The sequence below is a fragment of the Spermophilus citellus genome (genome assembly GCF_964194105.1).
Source record: "Spermophilus citellus genome assembly, chromosome: 5".
In the NCBI taxonomy this organism is placed as follows: Eukaryota; Metazoa; Chordata; class Mammalia; order Rodentia; family Sciuridae; genus Spermophilus; species Spermophilus citellus.
Window position 1 is genome coordinate 1,960,839 of NC_138186.1, and position 23,241 is coordinate 1,984,079.

Genomic DNA, 23,241 nt, shown 5'->3' on the forward strand with positions numbered 1-23,241 from the left:
CGGCTGCCTAGCCCTACCTGAGGGGCCCTGGAGAGGGCCCAAGTGTCCTGGGACCCAACAACGCCCCGTCAGACAGCATGTGAACGCCCACCCCATGCTCAATCCAAGCCAAGACTGGAATCTTTGCTTAAATGCAAAATCCACAGAAAGAAGCATCAAGATTAAAAGGCAGAGAGGAGAGGTTTTCAGAAAGGAAGGCTGGGAACTGACGAGGAAATGAGCTCTCAGGAAGCGTCGCTTGGACAACTGCCTTCCGTCTGGAGCTGGAGGGTGGAATACCCACTCAGCTTCCCTGAGTCTCCTCTAACATCACAGCAAAGGACTGAAAGTATAGAAAAGGCACAGCCCGCACCAGGGGAAAGGCAAACAACCAAACCCAGGGCCTGAACAGTCTTGAGTGCACACTAACCTCATAGGTCTGGGAAGGCCGACCCTGAAGTGACGGCCCAGAAGAGCATGATCTGCCGGCTCCGGAAGGAGGAGCCAGGGGCCTCCAGAAGAGGAGAGGAAGAGGGAGCACAGAGGGCAGCCTGCCCACAGCCATCCAAGCCCCCAGCTCCTCTCCCAGCCCCGGAGCAACGTGCCGCTTCCACCCAGCTTGCTGGAGTGCAGGAGCCAGAGAGCGGCTGCAGAGAGCACGGGCCAGAGAGCAGAGCCCACCACGAGCCGCTCAGCTCCCTCCTGCCTCCTGCCGCCACGGCCTGCCATCAAACAGCCCGCTCACAGGCTCCCAACAACCATGTTTCTGCCCCACTCTTTCATCAAGATACAAGGATGCCCTCAAAACAGAACAGCAACAAGAAGGCAGCAGAGGTGAGAATGTAAGGGTGGAAGACGCACCTGAGGGGTGTCCGAGAGCATGCGGAGGGGTAAAGAAAATGCACCCGGACAGAACACGCAGTGTCCACGATTTAACAGAGGAAATACCCAGGCCAATGATGGAAGTCTAAGAGAAAGCACACGGAGAAAAAGGAAGAGAGGAGACCACACAAAAGCAACTCCGGAACAAGTCCAGAACCAACAGACATGGATTTCCAGGTAGAAACAGTGACGAAACAGGAAACTGGCCCCACAGACCACTCCAGAGCACATCCTCGAACAATTTCACCCTCTGAGAATGCAGACGAGATCCCAAGTGGTTCTGGAGCAGGGGAAACAGAACCGAGAAGAGGGTCAGGCTCAAACTGACACTGGACTCTTATCAGCAGCCCCAAGACAGAGGCAATGGACAGTTCTCCATCTCTAAGGTAAAATGGATTCCAACCCACAATTCTAAACCGTTAACTCAAAACAGGATGTAGGTAGGTGGTTACGGAGACTCGTTTCCCGTGCTGCCTTTCTTAGAAAGCCCCTGGAGGATGTGCTCCACCAAAACCAGGGAATGAACTAAGCCTGCAGCAGACAGGCAGAGGAAGACACGGGACAAGGGGAGGGGGCCTTGGCACAGGGTGACGGTAAGCAGTCCCAGGGACACAGCAGGGAGCTGGCCAGAGGCTGCCCTGGGGCCAGGCAGGTGCGGGCGAGAGGTGCTCCCGGAGGAGACTGAGCACACCCGAGTAAGTCCAGACGGGGTTTGTGCCTTCACTGGGGACAGAGGGCCAGTCAGGGACAGGAGCACAGAGCACTAAGCACATGGAAGAGGGACACTCATCAGCCTGAGGGAAAATGAAAAAGTCGTGGAAGAAAAGAAACCGGTCCTCATGCACTCCCTGACCCAGGTATGGATGTTACCCGGCTAGAGGGAGGCGGACACTATTTGAATACTGCCTGCCTGGCCATGCTGATGGGGACAGAGAGCGTGTGGGGTGAGAACAGCCGGCCCAGCGTGACGATGCGTGAGACTGCAGCGTCACCACCGGGGCCAGAAGCGAACAGTTGATTACTACCCCAACCTGGAAACGGTTATCATGAAGGACGGTGGAGCAAGACAAGCGGCCACAGGAGCAGACCTGGGAAGATGAGGGGGAAAGAAACAAGCAGCCTTTGAAGCCGGGTAGGAGCATGCTTCACTTTGATTCTCAAACTCTGTTCATACTACCTGTAACTTGTACCTAGGCGCTGCCCTTTAATATCAAACAACCTATTTTTTATAACAAAATGAAATGAAGATGATCACCAGTTTTACTAGGTTCCACCATTATGTGATGGAGACTGAGGCATCTAGTAGTTCTATTTGTGCACGGGACAAGACCAGAATTCTCCTGGAGCAGTGTCTGCAGGAGACGGTTTTGTGCCTTCTCAATTTCCCCACCTTTCATTCCGAAGAAGTTAGGAAGAAAGAAGCGTTACCCAGGGGAGGGCCACACCAGTGCTCAAGAGCCTCCTCTCTAACTAAATGTGGATCTGAAGTTTAAGAAGGAGGAGCCCACGCGGCGTCTGTAGGTGTGACGGAGACGGTCGGGGGGTCTCGCGGAACTCGCGGGCAGTGACTGCAGGCAGACTACTGCCTTAGAGTGAAAACCAAGACCCAGGGCTGCTCCTGAAGAACAGAACCCTGTTTGGAAAAACAGACTTGAAAGCAACCTACAAGGGACTTTCCATTCGCTCAGCCAATGCTAGAATTCCTTGAATCTTTTATGTGGAAAATGTGTTCATCGATTCCCTGTGCTGTGGAAGAATTAAAACCTAAACAAACTCTCAAAGAATCAAGTGCACTCTAACAGATGTGTACAAAGGATTAAAAAGGTGTATTAAGTCAGCGGAGAGACAGTCACTACTGGGGGAAAGAGCAGTCATGGGAAAGTGCCCAAGGATAATAGCACTGAACGTGGCTCTTAGAGATGGGACAGAATTTACCAGGTGTAGTTGCGAAGCTTCAAGGTCTGTCTCAGAAACGACAGATAATCGGGTCCTACCACTTACGACACTCAGTAAGAGAGACTTCTAGGGATAAAAAATTTAACTTATTTCCACCTGACCATCCCACAGAGGCAAGATTCTACAGAATGGACTAGTTCCTTCCCCATCCCCAGCCTGCCCCCAGCTTATCAGTATGGTTCAAACTCTTCCCCAAATTTGATCTCTCCAGGTGAAGAACACTCTACACACAAAAATCAACATTAAGAGCATATTTTGGAATGGATCTGCATTTTAGTTGTAGATTAAATAATTTGTTGCAAATTGTGCTTAAAGGCTCTAGTGTTTCAATTTATGCTAAGAAAACTCCATCTTATTAATAGGAAAGGCAGAGAAACTGTTTAGAGGCCAACTCTGATTGGGCTGGGTGGCCTCCAGGTGGCCTAGGGTCTTATGGAAACAGTTGCGAGGCCTCACCTCCAGAGTTTTCGGCTCACAGTGCAGGCCAGAGAATCTGCTGCTGGCCAGGAGATCGTATTCTGAAAACCTCACAGAATAGTGGATCCATACATAAAAAGAGACTTAATATCCTAAGCTTGATTGTAATTGTTAGTAATTTAAGTGTGAATTAAGTAATATGGTTAGTGAAATGACTCCGAACTCACTTGGAATCCATTTTGGTCACTTTCTTGGTGAAAAATTCATCTACACCTTCATCCACTCTCCCCATAAGACCGTTCTGTTCTCCATCTTGGGAGACTATGTTGGCAGCACAGACCTGCAAAATAAACACGTGATGTGGTTCACACCCAACGCCAGTCAGCACACGGGCACCACCGGCCGCAAGGTACCAGGTGAGGGCCAAGAGGGACCAGACACAATCTCCTGGCCTGGGAGCTAGGTCCACAGCACAGACAGGAAGAAACAGGCCCGGGGATATGCCTGGAAGTTTGGTGGTGATGTCATGCAGCAAAGTGAGTAGAGCTTTTTAACTCAGTAACAGAGAGAATGAAACTCAGAGTAACTTTCATTTTGGTCACAAAAGATAAAGTAGCACCAAACTTGCTCGTATTATCACTTTTCCTTCGAGAAAGCAGCAGAACAGCAGCGGCGGCAGCCCCTGCAGGATGAGGAGCTCGAGGGGTACGTGGGTTTGCAGGCCATCACTTTACCCTCCCGACTGGCCTTGGGGCCCAAAAGGAAAGAGCTTCATCCTAGTTGAGGTGAGACACAGAAGGGACAAGGAGGGAGCACCAGGCTGCCTGGCTGATGGCCGATTTGCCCCAGGCCTGTGGCCTGACATGGGGATTCCTTCCAGCCGCCCCTCTAGTGACTCTCCATAAAAACCCTAGGTTTTTCTTGCATACATAATTCCTCCCCTCAGCCCTTTCCTTCCTTGCTTTGTAACAGTCACAGCTGGCACGAGGGCTCCCTGGGGACGTGGAGAACATGAAGGAGAGCAGGCATGGAGGCGCAGAGCTGAGTAGCCACCTGCTTCCCTGCAGGCCGGGCGGGGCCAGGCGTGAGGCTGGGCCGCACCTCACCCCAGACAACTCTGCCAGCTCGGGATGAAGCACGGGAGCAGCGGGTGGGAGTGTGGGGTGGCTGCAGAGGTCAGCAGCTCCAGAGGAAGCCGGAGGAGCCTCCGCCCAGGAGACGGGCAGCAGGGAACCTGGAGCCTGGAAGGGCTGGAGTCTGAAGAGGAGTTCAAGGCCACGCGTGGGTGCCTGCTTTAGCTCATTTTCTAGCAAAAGGAAAATATTTGACTCCAGTCTTTACTGTCAGGGAGAATAAGCATCAGACTGAAGAGAGCAGCGTGGGGGCTGTGGGAAGAGAGAGCCGAGCCTCTGGGGCAGCCCCGGCTGTGCTCCGGGGCTGAGGAGGCGTTTGCCACTAAAACTGGAATTGCTGCTCTTGGTGTTTAAGAAGTCAAGAAGGTGGACTTCCCATTGTAAAAGAGTGACTGTGAGTGCTGGAAGAGCAGCTGGCCATTATGAGGATCAGCCATGCACACCCCTCTGCTCCCCTCTGCCAGGACCATTAAGGAGAATTCACCAGGGGAACCTGGAGACACTGCCCCTGGATCTTGACAAGGAGGTACAAAAACTACGTCTTCACAGGCTGGGTGCAGAGACGTGGGCAGGAGGGGAGTCCAGACAATTAGGGGCATTAATAACTCTGCCAACAGATATGCTCAGAGCACGCTAATTAGCAATAATCACTGAATCGTCTATGCATACATTAGGTGGCGAGAAATATGGAAATCAATGAGCAGAGGAACAAATCAAGAAACAAAAGCCCCGAGGAAATCAAATGAAGATGATGGAAGACAAAAATTAATGAACTCGAGAGGATAAACTAAAAGTTGACTCTTTGAAAAAAACTAATAAAAAAAAAATCACAAAATTGTTTAAGATTTACTAGAAATGAAAAACATAGCTATTGATACCAAAGAGATTAGAACTCGTAAGAGAATTTTATAAACAACTGAATGAGCAATTAGGCCAAATGGACAATATTGAAGAACATCAGAATGATCTCAGGAAGCACTGGGCAACCTGAGTGGATCTGTAACAAATCAAATCCCAGTAAACTCTCTCCACACAGACACCACAGGCTCGCCGTACAGGGTCGGACTTCCGCCCAGATGGCTCCCCAGAAGGGGAACGATTTCCGTTACACACAGGCCATACCAGAGACCAGGAAAGGAGACTGAGCTTCCTAAGGAATTTCATGAACACAGCATAACTCTGAAACAGCCCAGACAAGAAAAGGGAAGAAAACTTACAGGATTCTCTCATTTTCACACAGATGCAAAAATCCTATTTAGATATTGGCAAACGAAGCCCAGCAGTCCATTAAAACATAGAAAAACGTCATGACCCACATGGAAATCGATGAGCTGAGGAAGCAAGTCCAGAATGAAGAACCCAAGGAAATAAAATGAAGGCCGTGCATCTATCCACGTACCCTCTCTCGCTGACTTAGTCACGAGGAGTATACATGTGATCAACTGAAGATCCATTTACTAGATCCTCTTGCAACTGGGGGTGGACACAGCTCATTTCATTTCATTTCAAAGAAATGCCACCAGAAGCCTATAGGGCTTCTGAGTTAGTTCAGAAAAGGTGGATGTAGCCTGTGGTTGAATGAATAGAAGCATAGTCTTCGGAGGAGGAGGCTCAGGAGGATGGCCAGTCCTACAAAGCACCCTATTTTGTACTGGGTGCCACAGTGCAGTCCATTACAACAGAGCAGAACGACCTGCAAATAGATCTCAGAAAGAATCAATGAGGAGCATGAAAAGAGATGAGGAAATTTTAGACTGAAGAAGGAAAGACCTCAAGTAGTGACCCACAAATATTTCTAAGTCTGCTAAGCATAAGAGTCTGAAGTAACATGTACTACTACAGGAGACTGACATGAAACGGCAAAGTTAAAACTACAGGGAAAGATTTCCAACAACACAAAAATATTCTGCCAACAATTAGAGCTTTCAGAAAACTGCAGCTTCAGAAGGTCACTGCAAGAGGAATGGCCAGCTGAGGGTTGTCGAGGGGGTTTTAAGGACTGCAGCAGGGGCTGGAGAGAGAACTCTGAAATCCTCGGGGCCTCCTCACACTGTAGCTCTGAACACTCAGGGGCAGGTACTGCCAGGGCTTATGGGCTTCAACCAGGACTAGAGCGCGCCTTCCCTGGGCTGGGGCGCAGCACTGTGCCTAGAGCATGTGGTCGCTGGGCAGCAGGCTCCTCCACCTCCGCCCCCTGGGTGTGGGGCGGCAGGGGGCACAGGCTGTGGCAGGGGACACAGGCCAGGCAGCTCTGAGAGCCAAGGGGAGGAGCACGAGGTGGCCCGGGGGGCGTCTGCACTGGGCGCCGATGGAGTGACTTCATTCCATTTATTTCTTATGACAATTGAATGATGTGCTCACCGCTGGTATTTCAGGACCAAGTTGGTCCAGGTTCAATGGGTCACAACTGCTGTGCCACTGCAATGGGGGACTGCACTATGGGCCGGCTGGCTACAGTGGACCCTCCCTCTAAGCGTCCCTATGTACACTTGATTTAAGTAGGAAAAACTGGCTAGTTGTTTTATTTCTTGTAATTTAAAAAAAATCAGTCTTTGCCTTTGGAGGGTCAGAGGAGGATGAAAACCCCATGCCAGAGGTGCCTCGCTGTGCCTGAAGGAAGGGGACGTCCTGGTCCTGATCCCTGAGACGCAGGGACGTGGGGAGACCCGAACGAACGGCCCCCGTTGCTCTAGGCCGTGGCCATGAGATCCGACCCCTGGGCGCTCACTCCACAGCTGCCCACCTCTTCTCCAGCCCCAGCCCAGAGCACACAGGCCTCCCCTTTCTGAAGGCCCCTCGTCATGGGAACTTAAACAAGTCTGCTCCTGGGAACCTGGCTGTCCCAGGTGCTTGAGCCTGGTCCCCGCGGTGGGCAAGTAAGGACGTCTCCCCACGGGGCTGGCCGGCTTCTCCCCAGGACTCTGCTACAGCTGTGGACCTTCCTTCTTGCTTTTTTTAAAATGTATGAAGAAAAAGGAACACAGAATTCCCTGTTTCCAAGAGTCCCCACTTACCTGCAGGGAGATTGGGGCCACACAGGCTCCACTGTTAGCTGTTCCTCCCAGGGACAGGGCCCAGGAGAAAGGACTACCTGGTACGATCCAGCCCACGGAGGCCACTGTGCGGGCAGCTCTTTCTCCCTCCCGGAGTGGCCTCTCCCTTATGTAGAAGGCTCATTCCTTTAAGGTTATGGAATAGTGCACTGAAGAAACCTAAAATCTACAGGCGATGTGGACCACGGTCCTGACCGTCCACCCACGTCCCCAGAAGCACCAGTGGGCACTCTGTACTCCACCCACAGGAGCACTGAGTCCATGGCCAAGGAGAGGAAGCCATCGCCCTGCCTACCCCAAATCCACAGGTGAGGAGGAGCAGGCTCAGACCACAGCACGGGAGCCGTGAGCTCACCTCCAGGAAGGGCTCCTGGAGGGTTGCTGGGGCTGTACACTGCACACAGCCAGCCTATGATGACAAGAGGCGGGAGGGCTTCCTGGAGGAAATCCTGCCAGGTGGACTTGTGCACTGCCTGGAGGGGCTCTGCGCCAGGGAAGCACTGAGGAAAGGGACGCAGCACAAGGCCAGGGTCCGGCACAGGGTGAGGACAGCGGGTCAGGGGGCCCAGGGTCACGCCCGGCCTGTGGGGGGAGGCCAGGAGAGGGAGGAGGGCGGCACAAGAGGCCTGGGTTCTGAACAGGCCCGTCCAGGGTGCCGGCAGCCCCCGAGCTCAGGAGACAGCGGACTCCCGGACACGCGGAGGTGAGCCACAGGGAGCAGACAGGGCTGATGGCACTGTGACAGCACAGGTGGAGGGGCCAGGGGACTTCACCTTCCCGAGGACGGAGCTTCTGTGTCCAGTCGCCACTGGGACGCGAGGCGACAGGTGGTGGAAGAGCCCTGGCTCAGGACGGGGCAGGAGGGACCTCGGTGTGAGGAGTGAGAAGGAAGGTTTCAGAGCAGCACAGGTGACAGGAAAGTCGGGACCTTTGTAAAGCAGAGTGGCCACACAGGAGGGGGAGGCCTGGACCAAGGGGGTGGGGTGAGCGCACTGGGTGGGGGTGAGTGGGGGGGCACACAGGAGGTGGGGTGAGCCGCCTGGAGGGGGGGTGAGCCGCATGGAGAGGGGGGTGGGGTGAGCCGCACGGAGAAGGGTGAGCCGCATAGGAGGGGGGTGGGTGAGTGAGGGGGGGGGTAGGGGGGAGTGAGGTGAGTCCCACGGAGAGGGGGCAAGCCGCACAGGGGTGTGGGGGGGTGGGGGGGTGAGTGAGCCACACGGAGGGGGGGATGAGCCTCATGGAGAGGGGATGAACCTCACAGGCTCGACCCCCCACATGGCACTGGGGGGTCATCAGGCTCAGGACCCAGAACAGCAGGGATGGCAGGGGTTCCCGCCAAGACCAGCTGCGAACACTTCCGGAGCGCACGCCCAGGTGGCCTCTCTTCACCCCGATGTCCTCAGAGCCAGACCCAGCCTGCCTGCGTATCTGATACTGAGGACTTCCCAGAGCCCTGCTCCAGAGCTCTGCACACACCCCAGGTGCAGAGAGGCCCTGGGGGCCTGCACAGTCCTGGGGCTATGCAATGCACCCGAGTGTCTTCCCAGGAAGGACAGGGCCAGGGGACAGGCACCTACCGCAGCCTGCGTGGGCGGCTGCTTCTTGTTCCTCCGGGGCCGCAGCTTGGTGAAGTGCTCCAGCTTCTTGCCCTCCTCAGATGGCAGCTCGGAGATAAACCCTGAGCTCCGCTTCTCCTGCCTGGCGGATGGGAATGGTGGGTCTTCGATGTGAATTGGCACCTCTTCCAGGGCTTTATCAAGGTCAAACTCCATTTCTAAAATAAAACCAGGCCTGAGGTCAGAGTACAATGCAGACAGAGGGCTAGAAAATTCCTGAAAGCCACTGTGAGTCTATCAGGGAGCAGCAAACACCCAGTTGCAAACCACCCAAGTCTCAGTTGTCACCCACACAGAGGATACCTAAGAAACGTCCCCCAGAGGGCTGTTTCCTGGTCACAAGTCACACGGTACTCACCAAAGGCCCTGGACACAGGCCGCAGCATTCGGCTGTGGATGCTCTTCCTCTTGGATTTAGGTGTCATCTAGCAACAAGACACAGAAGGCACTTAGCACAGGACACTGCCTTCCCTCTCCAACACAGTCCAGACCACCAGGACCAGCTCCATTGCTTTGCAGGGGGGCTCAGTGCACTGGTGGCCTGGCTCAAGGCTGAAGGGCTAACCTCTAAACGTCTGCACTTCTCTCAAACCATGCACCTAACTCTGTCCGGTTCCCCCAGTCCTGACCATCTGAACTGACAGTCAGAAAAAACAGCAAGCAGCAGGGGATCTCGCTGCGAGCTGGACCCCAAGTACATGAGGATGAGGAGGTGGCAGGGCGGGTGGGCTCCAAGACCACAAGGGCCAGTCGGGAAGGCTGACCACAGTGCTCTCCACAGAGGCAGCACCTGTTCACTGTCACGGCAGCACCCAGCAGCACCCTGAACTGGGGGCCACTCGGATGATTTAAGCAGTTTAACTCTTTCTGTTTCACCGTTTGCTACCAAAATCTGGATCTTCACAGGCAAAGACCAGTTAGGAAAAGTCACCAAGAATCAAAAGCCCATCGCTGGGGCATCGCAGCAGGATGTCCTGGGTTCTGATGGTCCTTTAAACGAGGAAACCCGAACCCAACCAAGGCTAAAACTCAGGAGAACCTGCCCAGCAATAGCTTCTACCCCCAGAGAGAGACATTATCTGTCCTTGAAGAGGATCACGCAATGCCAAAGCTGGAAGGAAACTTTGTCATCGGCTGCACAATGACCTCAAGTGCCAAGTCCAAGTCAGAGAGGTGCAAAGACGTCGTCCAAGGAGGAGGGCCAGGGACATCCAGGGAGGGTCGGCCACCACACTGCTGGCTGCAGGCGCACAGGCAGACGGAGGAGAGAGATGCCAAACTAGTGTTTGTATAAATTACGAGATAACTGAACTTAGTCGGAGTACTCTGATTGAACAGGTTTTCATTCAAGGCTTCCTCAAAAACTTCACATGATTGAGAAACATTTCTTGTTCAAAGAATAAATTGGTTCATGATGACCTTTAAAAGCAAATGACTTTGTGGTTTTAGCAATTATGACAGCTTTAATAACATTCTTTTGCTATTATTTATTGTTGAGAGAAAAACATGAGCAATTGTATTTAAATCCTGAACGGTTTTCCTGCAATACAAAATGAAACTTTCCGAACTGCTTCTTGTGAGGCTGTGTTAAAGGCAGACAACCTGAGGGACAGGTGTCTGCAAAGCAAGAGGTCTCAAGGCTGAGTAAGAGCAAGGTCCCCATGGTGCAGCTGCTAAGGGATCATCTGAAGGCAGTGTGCCCACGTGGCTTGCGGCTGGCCGAGAAGAGTGGCCCGCTGCTCTATTCAGAAGTGCAGCCTGAATGAATTCTCAGGAGTTGCAAGTAGCAAGGTGTTGGCTGTGTTGAGCTGGGAGAGTTCAGAATTCCACCCACCCTGTGCACACTGGGTAGGAAGAGGATCAGGAAAGAGTCTGCGATATGATTTCCAGGCAATTTCATTTATAGAGTCAAAAGGAAAATAGGAAAGAAGTTTAAAAGGGCATGAACCAAAGGTATCTTCCAATTTTTTTTCCTGTGTCTCTTGGTTAAGATTTTATAGAAAGTATTTATGGGCAAAAATAATCTGGCTCAAATTTCCCTCTCGGTAAAGTGTCTATAATGGACATCAAATACATGTAAATACATGAAAATTATAACATTTCAAATACGTAAGAATAACTTTATGTGAGAATATATATATATATATATATAAGCATAAGCATACATATATAGAAACTCTTTTGCACATTAATGCCCCTCTGTAAGTGGGCCAGTTAGCTATTTTAGAGACATATTAAGAAACACAAAACCAGGATTTTGAGTGGCCAACATCAGTCAAAAGGGGGATCTAATTTCTTCCCGAGGATTTTGTTCTCGGACACCTCAAACCAGAGAATAAATTTTTTTTTTAATTTTTTAATATTTATTTTTTTAGTTTTCTGCGGACACAACATCTTTGTATGTGGTGCTGAGGATCGAACCCAGGCTGCACGCATGCCAGGTGAGCGCGCTACCACTTGAGCCACATCCCCAGCCCCGAGAATAAAAATTTTGAATATCAGAAAAATGCCTTCTAGCTCTAGCTTTCTCGTATTTTATAAGCTCTTTACAAATGTAAATAATGTCTAATTGTGTTGCCCATAGTGCTCTTTCAGTGTATGTTGTATCTTCTAGTTCTGAAGTTTTGCCAGGCGGGGTCAGGCTGATGACTTTTGCAATCAGGCTACCTGTTGTAATTGGTATTAAGAATGCAGTCAGCTTCAATCTCCTTTTTTCATAGGATTGAATTACAATAACAGAGAGGGAAAAAACTGAATCTTGTCTCTTATATGTTCCTTTCCTTCCTTGGGGATTTTTTCTTCCTACAGAATTGGACTTGGTCGTTCTTACTGGCCATTCTCATTGATAATCCCATGACGTGGGAACTCAAAGCAGGAGGCAGAGTGAGAATGAACTTGGGTTCTCCACCAGGTGTGTACTCAAGGGCCAGTGTTCGCTGGTCCTCCAGAAATCCCACTGATGGGCATCCCTCTCACTCTTCCTCCCCACAGCGGTGGGGCTGGCTGACTGCTCCTGGAAACCCTGCCCTCACCATCTTCCTAGAACCGTTCGCTCTCTTCTCTTTTTGTTCCAGAATGGAAGGGCTAATGTGCCCAGGCTGACCTTCCTTGGGCCCTTGTCAATGCCTATTTCCCAAGTCAGCTGACGAGACCAGGCACATTCAGAGTGGCACGGCCACAGACGTGGGTCAGCAGCTGATGCAGAGGAGGTGCACATTCCAAGTGGCTCCTTCATAAACCCACTCATTGGGTCAACCCTGTCAACAACTAGACACAGCTAACTTTTAAAATGCATGTTTTGAGTAAGAAGCAATTTTCAATATTTAATATCCTGAAGAAATAGGAGAAAAAATGTGTTAAACCTTTATTTAAAAATGGAATTTTAGAAGGAAAGCCTAAACACAGACTTCTCTCCTGTCTTGAAATCAATAAATCCCCACCCTGCCCACAGCTGTTTCCCAAGAATCTGAAAGTAGCACCAACTCCACGTTACTCTGAAATCTTACTCATTTGATTCGATTTCTATAATGGATTTAAAACTCTTCTGCACGTAGCTCAGTAGAAATATGTCCACTTTAACCACGAGTTACATGCGCATGTTGGAACCTCGTAAAGAACTCACATTTTTCTCCCTGTCAAACCCACTTTTAATAAGTATTGCTAGTCATGCTTTTTTTTTTTTTTTTATAAGGAGAGTTAAATTGCTTATATCACCATGAGAAAACGGTGAGGTCGATTTCTTCTTTGTTTTTGCCAAGTGTGCACAAAGAGTAATAAATAATACTCTCATCCCAAGCTCAGGAATCCATAATTACTTTTTCCTTCCGTAAGCTAAAGAACCAAAATGGTATCAATTTAGAAGCAGATTAGGAAAATTTTCCAGTACAAGATACAAATCATGATGCCAATTTTCTATGATTCTGTAATTCAAAACAAGTGATATTACAAGAATCAGAAAAACGTAGAAAGGTTAGTCCTGGTGTCTGTTTTTCACTGTGAGCAGCCCGGTCCCCCTTGAAGGCTGGCGCCTCTCTATTAGCACCCAAGTGCTCTCAGGCGCACAGCTGGGGTGGTTTAAATTCAGGGCCCGTGTCACCAGCTGGACCGTCTTGTAAGGACCAATCTCGTCTCTGTAAACTGTCGCCTGTTTCATTCAGGATCTGCAGATGGACCTGGGAGGCCAGCCAGGCAGCACAGAGGCAAACAGACACAGGAATGCAACTAGACCAGCCAGAAGCCGCAGAGCCACCAGAAGTACTTACGCTTGTGCAGCAGAGAGTCTCCATGCAGCAAAGAGAAAGGAGAGACACATGAATGGGAGAGAGGTAAAGCCACAGCATCGCTAGGAGGGGAGGGGACACCATTCACAAACAGAAGCACCCAAGACACAGGAGCCTTCCTAGCAAAGGGACAGGCCAGCAGGGGCCAGCGCAGTCAGGGCTCGAGGCAGCCAGCAGAAGCACGGTGACAGCTTGAACAACTGCAGACACTGTACACAGATATGGCTCTGGCCGAGTTTGTCCCCCACGCCGTTTACCAAGCCCACATTGATGTTGTCATCAACCCCACCTGGGAATTGGTGACAACATCAGCTCTGGGGCCACAGGGTCATCCCAGCAACAGAGGGGACAGCGCCTATCTGTGGGCACACAGGAGCCCCCTGAGGGTCCTGACACGCCGTGCCCCCACTGTACTCTAGGGCACAGCCACACTGACTCTCTTGCCCACTTGGTTCTCAGAGCTTTTGAGGCAAGGCCATGACACTTCCAGAAAAGTGTGATTATGGGTACATTGGCACAGTTACGACGCTTGGTTCCCTAGTGGGAATTTAGGTCACCTTACATTTTATGTTGAATCTCTACTAAAATACTTTTTAAAACTCCCACGGTCCGTCATTCACAGTTGATGGGGCATTTTATTATTTTGAAATTGATAAATGAAAAAAAAATAACATCTCCAGCTGTAGAAAAACAACAAATCCAGGCTGTGAGAGCAGCATGGGGTGTCGGGGATCCTCCCCAACCTCCGGGGACTCCGTAAGGAAGGCCACCTACTCCAGCCACCTGCCAACGGCTTTCTTATAAGCTCTTGTTTCTGTGGCTCACAACGTAAAGTAGAATAAGAACACAGGGCTCCCCACTTCGTGCCCATGATGGCCGGAATCTCCCCAGAGGAAAGGCAGCCCGGAGCAGCAGCACCCATCCCACCTCCGCCCCCTCCGCCCCTCTGCTGAGAAAGGCTGCCACCAGCCGCGTGTGCACAGGCAAGGCTCCTCAACGCCAATCTCACACAGCCGTCGGGCAATTTTCCTTAAACGTGATCCATCGTAGACCCATTCCATGAGCATGAAATGCTTGCCGAATGGAAGTGGAAAAAGTAAAATCATATTTTCAGACCTTCTTGAATTGCCTGAAATAAAGACTGCTGTCCATGTTAACACAGATCTCCCCAGAAGCTTCCAGAAAAATGTGATTATGGGTACATCTGTGAGTGTCACAGCTGATGGGAAATCCCTCTATTTCTGAAAGGTTGACTCAACAAGACAGGTCCTCTGTCCCCATCATGCCCCTCACGATCACCCTGAGTGAAGGCAAGGAACTTCACAATCGGCTCAGATCCTGAAGTGACAGGCAGAGACTGTTCCTCTGAAGAGAAACCCTGGCAACAGACCCCTGCTCTCACACAGCGAGGCTCAACCTCCACGCCTGCACATTTTCTGGAGCTCATTGAGGCCCTGCTGAATCCAATGTCTGCCCCACAGACCAGGGAAGGGGTGGCATGATACACGAGGCTCTGGCAGCCAAGAAAGGGTTCAACGTCTGGCTCAGCCACCTGCCAGGCGGTGGGACTTGGCCAGCACTCTGCAAAACCAGGCCTCAGTTTTCTAGTTTGTAAAAAAAAAAAAAAAAAAAAAAAAATATTGTGAGGATTAAATAGGACACAAAGTGCTCAGCCCTGTGCCTGGCACACAGTGCCAGTTAGGGACCTCCTGACTCCAACCACTGCACTGCTGAGGTTCAGATATGGAAGGTCCCCCAAAGGCTCATGGGTCAGGCTTGTTCCCAGCTGGTAGAAATTGTAGGAGACGGGCCTAGTGGGAGGGTATGGGCCACTTTGGATGTGTCCTCGAAGGGTACAAACTGCCACTCCCTCCTTCCCGGCCACCATGAGCTGAGCTTTCCTCCCCGTGCCCTCCTGCCATGATGTTCTGCCCACCCCAGGCCCACAGCAATGACGCTGGCTGACCATGGACCGAGACCTCTGAAGCCATGAGCCCAAGTAAACCTTTCTATTCTACGTTGATTTCCGTGGGTCTGTGTCACGGTGGGAAAGATGGTTGACGTATCATCCAGCACACCTCCTCCCTGCACCCAAACCTGCTTTTCTTTTCCCAATACTGACCCTCTCAGAGGACCCAGGCCCTTTCACAGGCCTCCGCATCCTGCAGTTGTCTGTTCTCCCCTAGATTCAGGTGGAAAGCTTGTGGCACACCGGCCCTGCTGGGTGGTGTGGCTGCACTGACTCACCTAGGTGGCCCGCGCCAGGTGGTCCCCATGCTGGTGTTGACACTAGGTGGGATCCCTTGACCAGGGTGGGGACTCAATGACAGCTTCATTTAAAGTCCCATTTCTCTTGGCCATTAACAACGCAGCAAGGGGATTCTTTTAGTTCATACAGAAAAAAAATCTGTGGTTAAGCAAATATTGAGGATTCTTTCCTGAATTAATACAATGGGAGCTTCAAAATCAAAACTTTCTATTTCTTTCATTGTTCCTGTATTTATCAGCTGCTTTTCCTCTGTAAAACTCGCTGCACCTCGGTTCTCTTTATATTTTCTGGGTACCCTATGAACTTGTGGATTTGTTAAATTAATCCAATGTATTATAAACTACTGCTGTCATTATTCTTGCTGGTGTTAAGAATGTCCCAGGGGAGCCCTTGATATCTAGATTTTTTGTCCTTGAAATGATCTCTTTGGATTAGTCAATTCTTGCTTTTTGATATAAGATAACCTTGTACTTTTCCGTGCAGGTTTAAAAGGATATAGGTAATCCCTGCTTCATGAACTAGATTATAAATATTAAGTACTTCCTATTAGATTTGCCACTGAGTCAATGCACAAAGGGAATCCAAACCCAATAATTCTTAATTGATTTATACCCTTGATATCTAGCCACAGCAATGGTCTCAACTTAGAGCTTAGAAAATGATTTTCGGTGCATTTCCATCTCAAATGTCTGAGATGGAATAAATCTTGCTTTGGAAGAGATGCCATCACTTCTCCAATGATGGCCGAACAGCAGCTCCCCTGGAAGCCCAGAAGGGGAGGGGCGTGGACGCCCCACACTCCCAGAAAGTGGCAATAAATTGGGGGACAAAAGGAGCAGGACCAGAGATTGAGTGATGTGCCACTTTCCCACAGAACGCAGCGTGAAATCAGCTCTTCACACCACACTCGTTAACTTTTACCTCCAGTCTCATTTCCCATAAAAGTTAAGCTGGCGTCAAGATGTTCAAACACCCAGAGAACAGCACTGATCAGCGGCTACTGTAAAGGCCACGGCAGGGGCTGCTCTGACATGAAAATGCCTCGTTTCCCTATTTTCCAGATTTGCCATGTTTTTTGATAGGAGAAAATTAAATCTTTACCTTCCCATTTATCATGTTTTTGAAAAGAAACAGGAAACGATCTGCCACGTATCCATTTTAACTCATAACTGACGCAAAAGTGAAATTTCATACTTGAATGTTCACTTTCAAAAGTGAACATGATTTAATACATTTTTCAAAGAGCAGTCCAAGGAATGAAATTATGTGGCACTGAATTCAATCAAACACCTCTCTCCAAGAACCAGCGCTCCTGCAGCAGGGTGCAGAAGCATGGTATTACTAATAAAGGGTAATTTACTAATCATGGTATTGTAATGAAAAAGTGGGAAACTCTTTAAGAACTCTGTTATATTATTAAACACAATATTACTACAATGATCACAAAACTTTGAATATCATTTCAACATTCTCTTTGTCATGAAAGAATAAACAATGGGAAAAACCCCACTGAGTTTCATACCTGAGGAATATATTTTAAATCTAGAACTTTGGAAACTTTATTTACTGTGGAAGGTGAAAATGAGCGTGTTAGCTATACCCTCAAATCCTCTTCCCCACAATGGACGTCGTGGTTAACTGACATCAAGATGGATGATTAAAATCGGTCTAAAATGCTTCAGGTAATAAATGGATCTCTGCATAGATTATCACCGCTATGAAGATGACCAAAGTCAACCTTTAACAGTGCCACTAACCACAAGCAGGTTCGAGCCTGTAACAACTGGCTTTGCTGCTGTGAGGAGTCGAGTCAGCCTGGGTTATGAAAATGGAGGGTGGAGTTAGGGTCTGGAAGGGGATTCTGATTGGGGCTGCAGTAACCGACCAAGTCATCAGATCTGGGACCTGACGAGTCAGTCACACATGTGGCTCCGACTGCATGGATCCCAAACTTTCTGAGGTCAGGCCCCACAGTCCTCTTACCCAACTCCTCAGCTTCAGACAGAGTTTCAGGGAAGATGGCTAAACAGCAGACCCTGAAACCTAGCTGGCTTGGGAGCCAAGAACTGTCCTGTTCAATTGAATTCCTTGTAATTAACCCCCCTTCTCAAGTGCAATTCTCAAAAGAGGGTGGATTCTCAAAATACCCCTGTCTAAATTACTGATCCATTACGATAGCTATTTTCCCATAACCTTATGTCATAATTGTTATTAATGGTCCATTTGGGCTGAGAACATCTGTCAAGAACAATGCAGTGTTGTTTGCCACTTTTGAATTTTCATAGGCTTTGATCTCATTTTAAAATGAGGTAATGGGTCATAGCCAAGCTACAGGGGAAAGTTGGCAAACTTTCTCTCAAACGTACTTGGAAGCCACTGTGGCCTTGGTTTACAAGGAAACAAGAACGGTCTTCAGCACTTAGGGGCGCGGTTCTTGCCTGTTGTCCCGACTTAATGTTAGCTACACAAACCCCTCGTGAACCTTTCTCTGACTTTCTCTAAAGCTTAAGATCTCAACATCTAATAATGGCACACAGGAGGCCAATGTGTCCAGTTCCCAGGGGAGTAGAGGCCACGCCGCACAGAACCAGAAACATTACTGAGATTTTGCTATGGTCCTAACAAAGAGTGCTCTGGCCCTGGTAGACTGAGTGTGGCTCTCAAGAAAATCCTCAGGAAAACCCTGGCTTGTCTTGCAGGTACCCACCCTACAGCTCGGCTCTGCTTGGAGTCTTCTGCACACATACCAAAGGCCAAGGCTAACAATCACTGACTTCAGATTTGGATTTTGTTAAGGGACAGCTGTAACAGAGAGCTGATCCTAGCCCTGAGACCTGGGATTCCTGAATGTACATTCCTGCACTGAGTGATTCACTTCCCTATAGGTGTATCTGGAGAAGCTGAGGTTTGGATAGGACAACGACAATCCCCAAGTTGCCACAGGGAGGTGCAGAATGAAGGCTGGTTCATCCCAAACCCAGTTTCCTTTCCAAAGGATAGGAAGGGTTGATCCAGTCCCAACTACTCAGTTGATCAAAAAGCCGAAGGCAGAGTGACCTGCTGATGTCCATTCCACATTTCACCTGCATTTGAGGTCACTTCTTATAACCTTCCCAGATCAAATCCCAAGTCATTCCACCCATCCTCATTAAGCCTTCACTCCCAGGGGGGCACGTGGTAAAACCTCAGACCAGAAAGAAAACAGGCATCATCGGAGTCAGGGCTCAGCGCAGGGGGTGTGCCTGGCTAACCAGAGAGCCTGCACTGGGGATGGCGATGTGTCTTCTGAGTGGGCAGCTCCCAGGGGCACAGTCCTCCACCCTGGGCCTCTCCGCTGCTTGTTCCCATCAGTCCAGGGACCTGCAGGCCCAGCCATTGCGTGCCCCATGGCTGCAGAGGCAGAAATTTTCCACCACAGGTTAGAATCCCCCCCAATCCACTGAGAACAAGAGTAAAACTCATCAGCAAGGAATGAACCGTGGTCAGAGGACACCACCCAGCAGGCTCTCCATGCAGCACAGTGCAGCAGCTCTCCCACCCCAGACTTCTGCTGACCCAGGCCGGGCTGAAGACCAGGAGTTCAGCAGAGAGGAAAAGGGTTTGGGATGCACATCATTAGGAACCTTTAGGCAGCAGTGTGATATGGGGCAAGAGGGTTACCATCTCTGCTCTGGGATTCCCAAGGGAAAATGGGTTACACTAGTGCCACGTGTGGCTGCCTGATGAGCGTTGGTCACAGCAGGGGTGCTCCAGTCCTCACATGTTTAGCTTGCTGCCCGTGTCACCACCTACACTGTTCTCACTGAGCCTCATCAGTTGAAATGAGTTTCAACTTCCCATGCCCAGAATTATCTTCTAGAGTTCTCAGAGAAATTCACCAAGTAGTCATCCCCTTGATGGTCTCAGCTGTAAAGCAATCATTAAGCCACAACTCCTGCACCCTGAAGGCAGAGACTGACAGGAAAGGAGAGCCCAGTGCACAACCATCAACAAAAACTTGCTGAGCAATTACTATGCGCCAGGCACTGTCCAGATTCTGTAGAAATGAGCTCAACAGGACAGAGTCTCTGCCCGCCAGGAAGCGATGGTCTAGCGTGGGGAGATGGACGAAGAGTACCAGAGCAGTAAATAGGATCATCTCAAGTCCTGGTGAGTACTGAGAAGAAAACAGGATGATGTGGGAGAGTGACAGGACCGAGGAAAGTTTCTGAGAAAGGGACGTGGGAATGAGACCAAAACAGCAGGCAAAGAGAGCCATGGAATGTTCTGGAGAGGAGCGTTGGGACAGAAGGGACAAGGGCTGAGGTGGGAACCACGCCTCCTGCCAGGGAAAGGAAAAAGGCTTTCCTGCTCCAGGAAGGAGTAGGAGCTTAGATTCTAGAAGGAGAGAGAGACAGCACCAGATCATGTGAACTCAGGCACCAAAAGGAAGAAGCTAATTTCATCTGGGTACCACGGAAGTTGTCAGAGGACTTGACATCTGTACCACTGATCTGGCTTCCACTTGAGAAAGCTCCTCTGGCTCTGAGTAAGGATGGCATGACGGCAGTGAGGGCAGGAGCAAGCATTACAAGTCTATTTCAGGAGTCCAGGCAAGAACCACAGTGGCTTGTGACTGGGGCTGACTGGGAGAGTTGGGAACAAGTGGGCAGAGCAGAGCTGGTGTCATTAGCTGGGAGGGGAAGCCCTGGGTAAGGCAGGGTGGAGACTCCATCTGTCTGTGATGCTTGATGGACATCTAACTGGAGGCCTCAAGTACAAGCTGAATACCGGAGCTTGCAGGTGGAGGTAAGTTGAGGTAAATGTCATGAATGTAAAAACGAAAGTGGCAATGACAAAGCTAGGGCCACCGTGTTCACAGGGTGAAGCTACCAAGCTATTCCAGGAGCTGCACGAGCTGTGGCCCTCGTGGGGCAGCCAGGCTGACCACCAGCTCAGGCCTGGCTAGCAGACAGAGCCCCGTCCACAGCCCCACTGCAGAGCTCTGCCTGGACCTCGCAAGCATCCCACCTCCGGAGGGCAAAACGGAAACGGCTCGTGTCTTTCTGCCCTCCTGCCAGCGCCCAGGCCTGCAGTGGCTCCCAGGTGCCTGGAGACACCGAGGACACACACCCGGCAAGCCCGGACCGGCTCCGCGGCCTCCCTGCCTCCTCGGGACCCTCTCCCCCACTCACTGCGGCCACCCCTGACACAGCAAGACGACCACAGTTTCTCTATCGTGCCGCCCTCCGGGGTCCCGTGTGCGCTGCTCGCTCTACTCACTCATCTTCCTTCCAGCTCTTTCACAGCCTTCTCCTCGGCCCCACAGCCACAGCCCGGCACCAGCCGCCAGGCAGGATGCGCAGAACCTTCTCCTAGGAGGCTCCTGGCCACGCCCTCCCGGGAGGCCCCGCCCCCGCGGAGCCTCCCTGACAATGCCCCCTCCAGGAAGCCTCTGACCACGCCCCTCCAGGGGAAGCCCCGCCCTAAGAAGCCTGGCCACACCCCTTCTCCAGGAGGCCCCGCCTCCACCAGGTCCCTCCCCCAGGAAGCCCTGACCACTCTCCAGAAACCTTCCCTTCGCATCTGCCCCTCTTCTAGGCCAGGCGCCTTTCCCTGTGCTTCCCTAACAACCTCCTTATTCAGTTTTTCATTTTATTAATGAATAACCTCTTCAATCCAAAAATTAGCTTAGGTCCATATAGAACCAAGAGTTTTTTTTTTTTAATAAGAAAATAAACATAAAGGAGGTGGGATGATGCCAGCATCACCGATGAAGACGGCAAAGTATGGCGCTTCCGGCCCCATCGCTTTTCCTAGGTCAAATGCACATTCAGTGGCCGAGCTTTTCAGCTGACATTACCAGAGAAGGTACACGTCATGGCCCCGTGTACTGTATTTTTGGGATATAAAGCAAACTGCTCAGGACTTCCACTACCCCTGGTAAAGACCTGCAATTTCTTCTGCATGTGTTTGCAGCAATGGCATTTTGAGATAAAATGAACACTGACCAGCACAATGGCACAGAGTACAAATAACACATGATGAGTTTTATAGGGATACTTATTGAAATGGTTCTTAATGGAGATCAATAGAGCACACTTAAGGAAAACTATCCTGTGGGGCTCAAGGAAACAGGTAAAACGGGTGAGACTTGGCAGATACTGCAGGGACCAGGTCCCCTTCTAGCCTTGCATCTCTGCAGGGGCCCTTTAAGGAGCCATGACATGATTTTCAGACTTTCAAAACTTTGGCCACTTATAAGAAATCTGTCACACCCCAGCTTACACATGCACGTTCATATAACTGAAATAAACATGTGGAGTCAATACTATATGTTCATAGTTTGTTTTATTTCTATCTTGGTCACAGTGTTACAAGGACTTCCTGACCAGTGGGTTGTGACCAAAGGGTTGGGAGATGTATCCTGTAGGAATTTAAGCCTTCCTTGGCCTCATTTCAGTGGTGGGCTCATATCTCCCGATATGCAAGCAAATTTATGTGCAGATTTACATGGGTGCTAGCTCTCTGGTCCACCAGAACTAGTCTGCACAGCGAGCTCAGTGGGTGATGCAGGGGTTCAGCTTCTGTTTGTACTGAGATGTACGGAGTGCCAGTACCCAGCAGACGGACAGTAAACATTTGTAGAATAAACGAATGGCCTACTCTATCTTCAGCTCAGGGGTCTTTTGAGAGAGCTCACCACCCCCTGAGACTTCACCAACATGAAGTACTTCTGCTTTCCCTGGGCCCTCCCGAGAGCCAGCAGCCACCTGCGTCCAGCCTTTTTCTTTGTCCATCACTGGGGTTAACAAGTCCACTTTAAGGACTCCCCATCTTCTTCCTCTTCGGATGGACTTTTCTCTCAAGCATAACACACACACACACACACACACACACACACACACGTGCGCAAGCACACCTTAGTATCTAAGGACAATGTTCTCCCTAATTTAAATATTAATTCGGAAGACAAAATCTTTTATCCAGAAGGGATTCAGTCTTTGATTTCAATTGTGAAGAAGTGATAATTTGAAGTCTTCTGTCATTGGAGAAAATGTCACTGAGGTACAACTCAAAACATGAGATTCCTCAGCGCTGCAAAGTGAGGTTGAATTTGGAGGAATCACTGAATCTCTGGTTGCTTGTAAAGGACTTAGCTAGTTTGAAACCCATTACAAACATTTTCTCTTTAGAGATATGCTCTGATGTTACACACACACACACACACAGAGCAATTAATAGAATGATTTCTATTTTATAAAGCTGCAGTATCATTTGTTTAATTTAGCTCATAAAAGAAGACCCAAATGATCTTTTATAATTATCGTTGCATGTCAAAATTTAGCTGACAAGATTGCTATTTTCAATCCACAAGTCAGAGGCCCAATTCAGACACTGGTGGCAGAAGCCTTGCCCCAGCACAGCTGGCTAATGGTCCAGGTAATTTTATGAAGAGGATTTCTCAGGTCCTCCTGACCTCCCATTGGACAGCTGGGCTCCCACTGGTGTGCAGGGCTCTGCTAGGACAGCCCTCTGTCCCCTGCAGGGGAAGGCGAGGGTCTCCTCCCAGCCATCTGTAACCAGGGGGCAGGAAGTGGGCCCCCCTGGGGTCCCACGTGTCCCTGGGTAGCTAATGAGGTTTCATGTATGACAGATCTCTAGGGATTCCTTCAA

At 50.1% G+C, this 23,241-nt stretch overlaps 1 protein-coding gene across 9 annotated transcripts in view; it reads right to left on the reverse strand.

Annotated features, from left to right (window-relative positions):
• Nucleotides 1–23,241, reverse strand: part of CARMIL1 (capping protein regulator and myosin 1 linker 1) — a 244,063-nt gene that overhangs the window by 16,578 nt on the left and 204,244 nt on the right. For all 9 annotated transcript variants that reach the window (XR_014022096.1, XR_014022097.1, XR_014022098.1 and 6 more), the window contains 3 exons: nucleotides 9,395–9,461; nucleotides 8,998–9,194; nucleotides 3,462–3,574 (listed from right to left, as the gene is read on the reverse strand). Coding sequence is in view for 4 of the 9 variants with exons in the window: in XM_081295124.1 (XP_081151250.1) it covers nucleotides 3,462–3,574; nucleotides 8,998–9,194; nucleotides 9,395–9,461 (377 nt within the window). In the remaining 5 variants the exon portion in view is untranslated. The remainder of the gene's footprint in view (nucleotides 1–3,461; nucleotides 3,575–8,997; nucleotides 9,195–9,394; nucleotides 9,462–23,241) is intronic.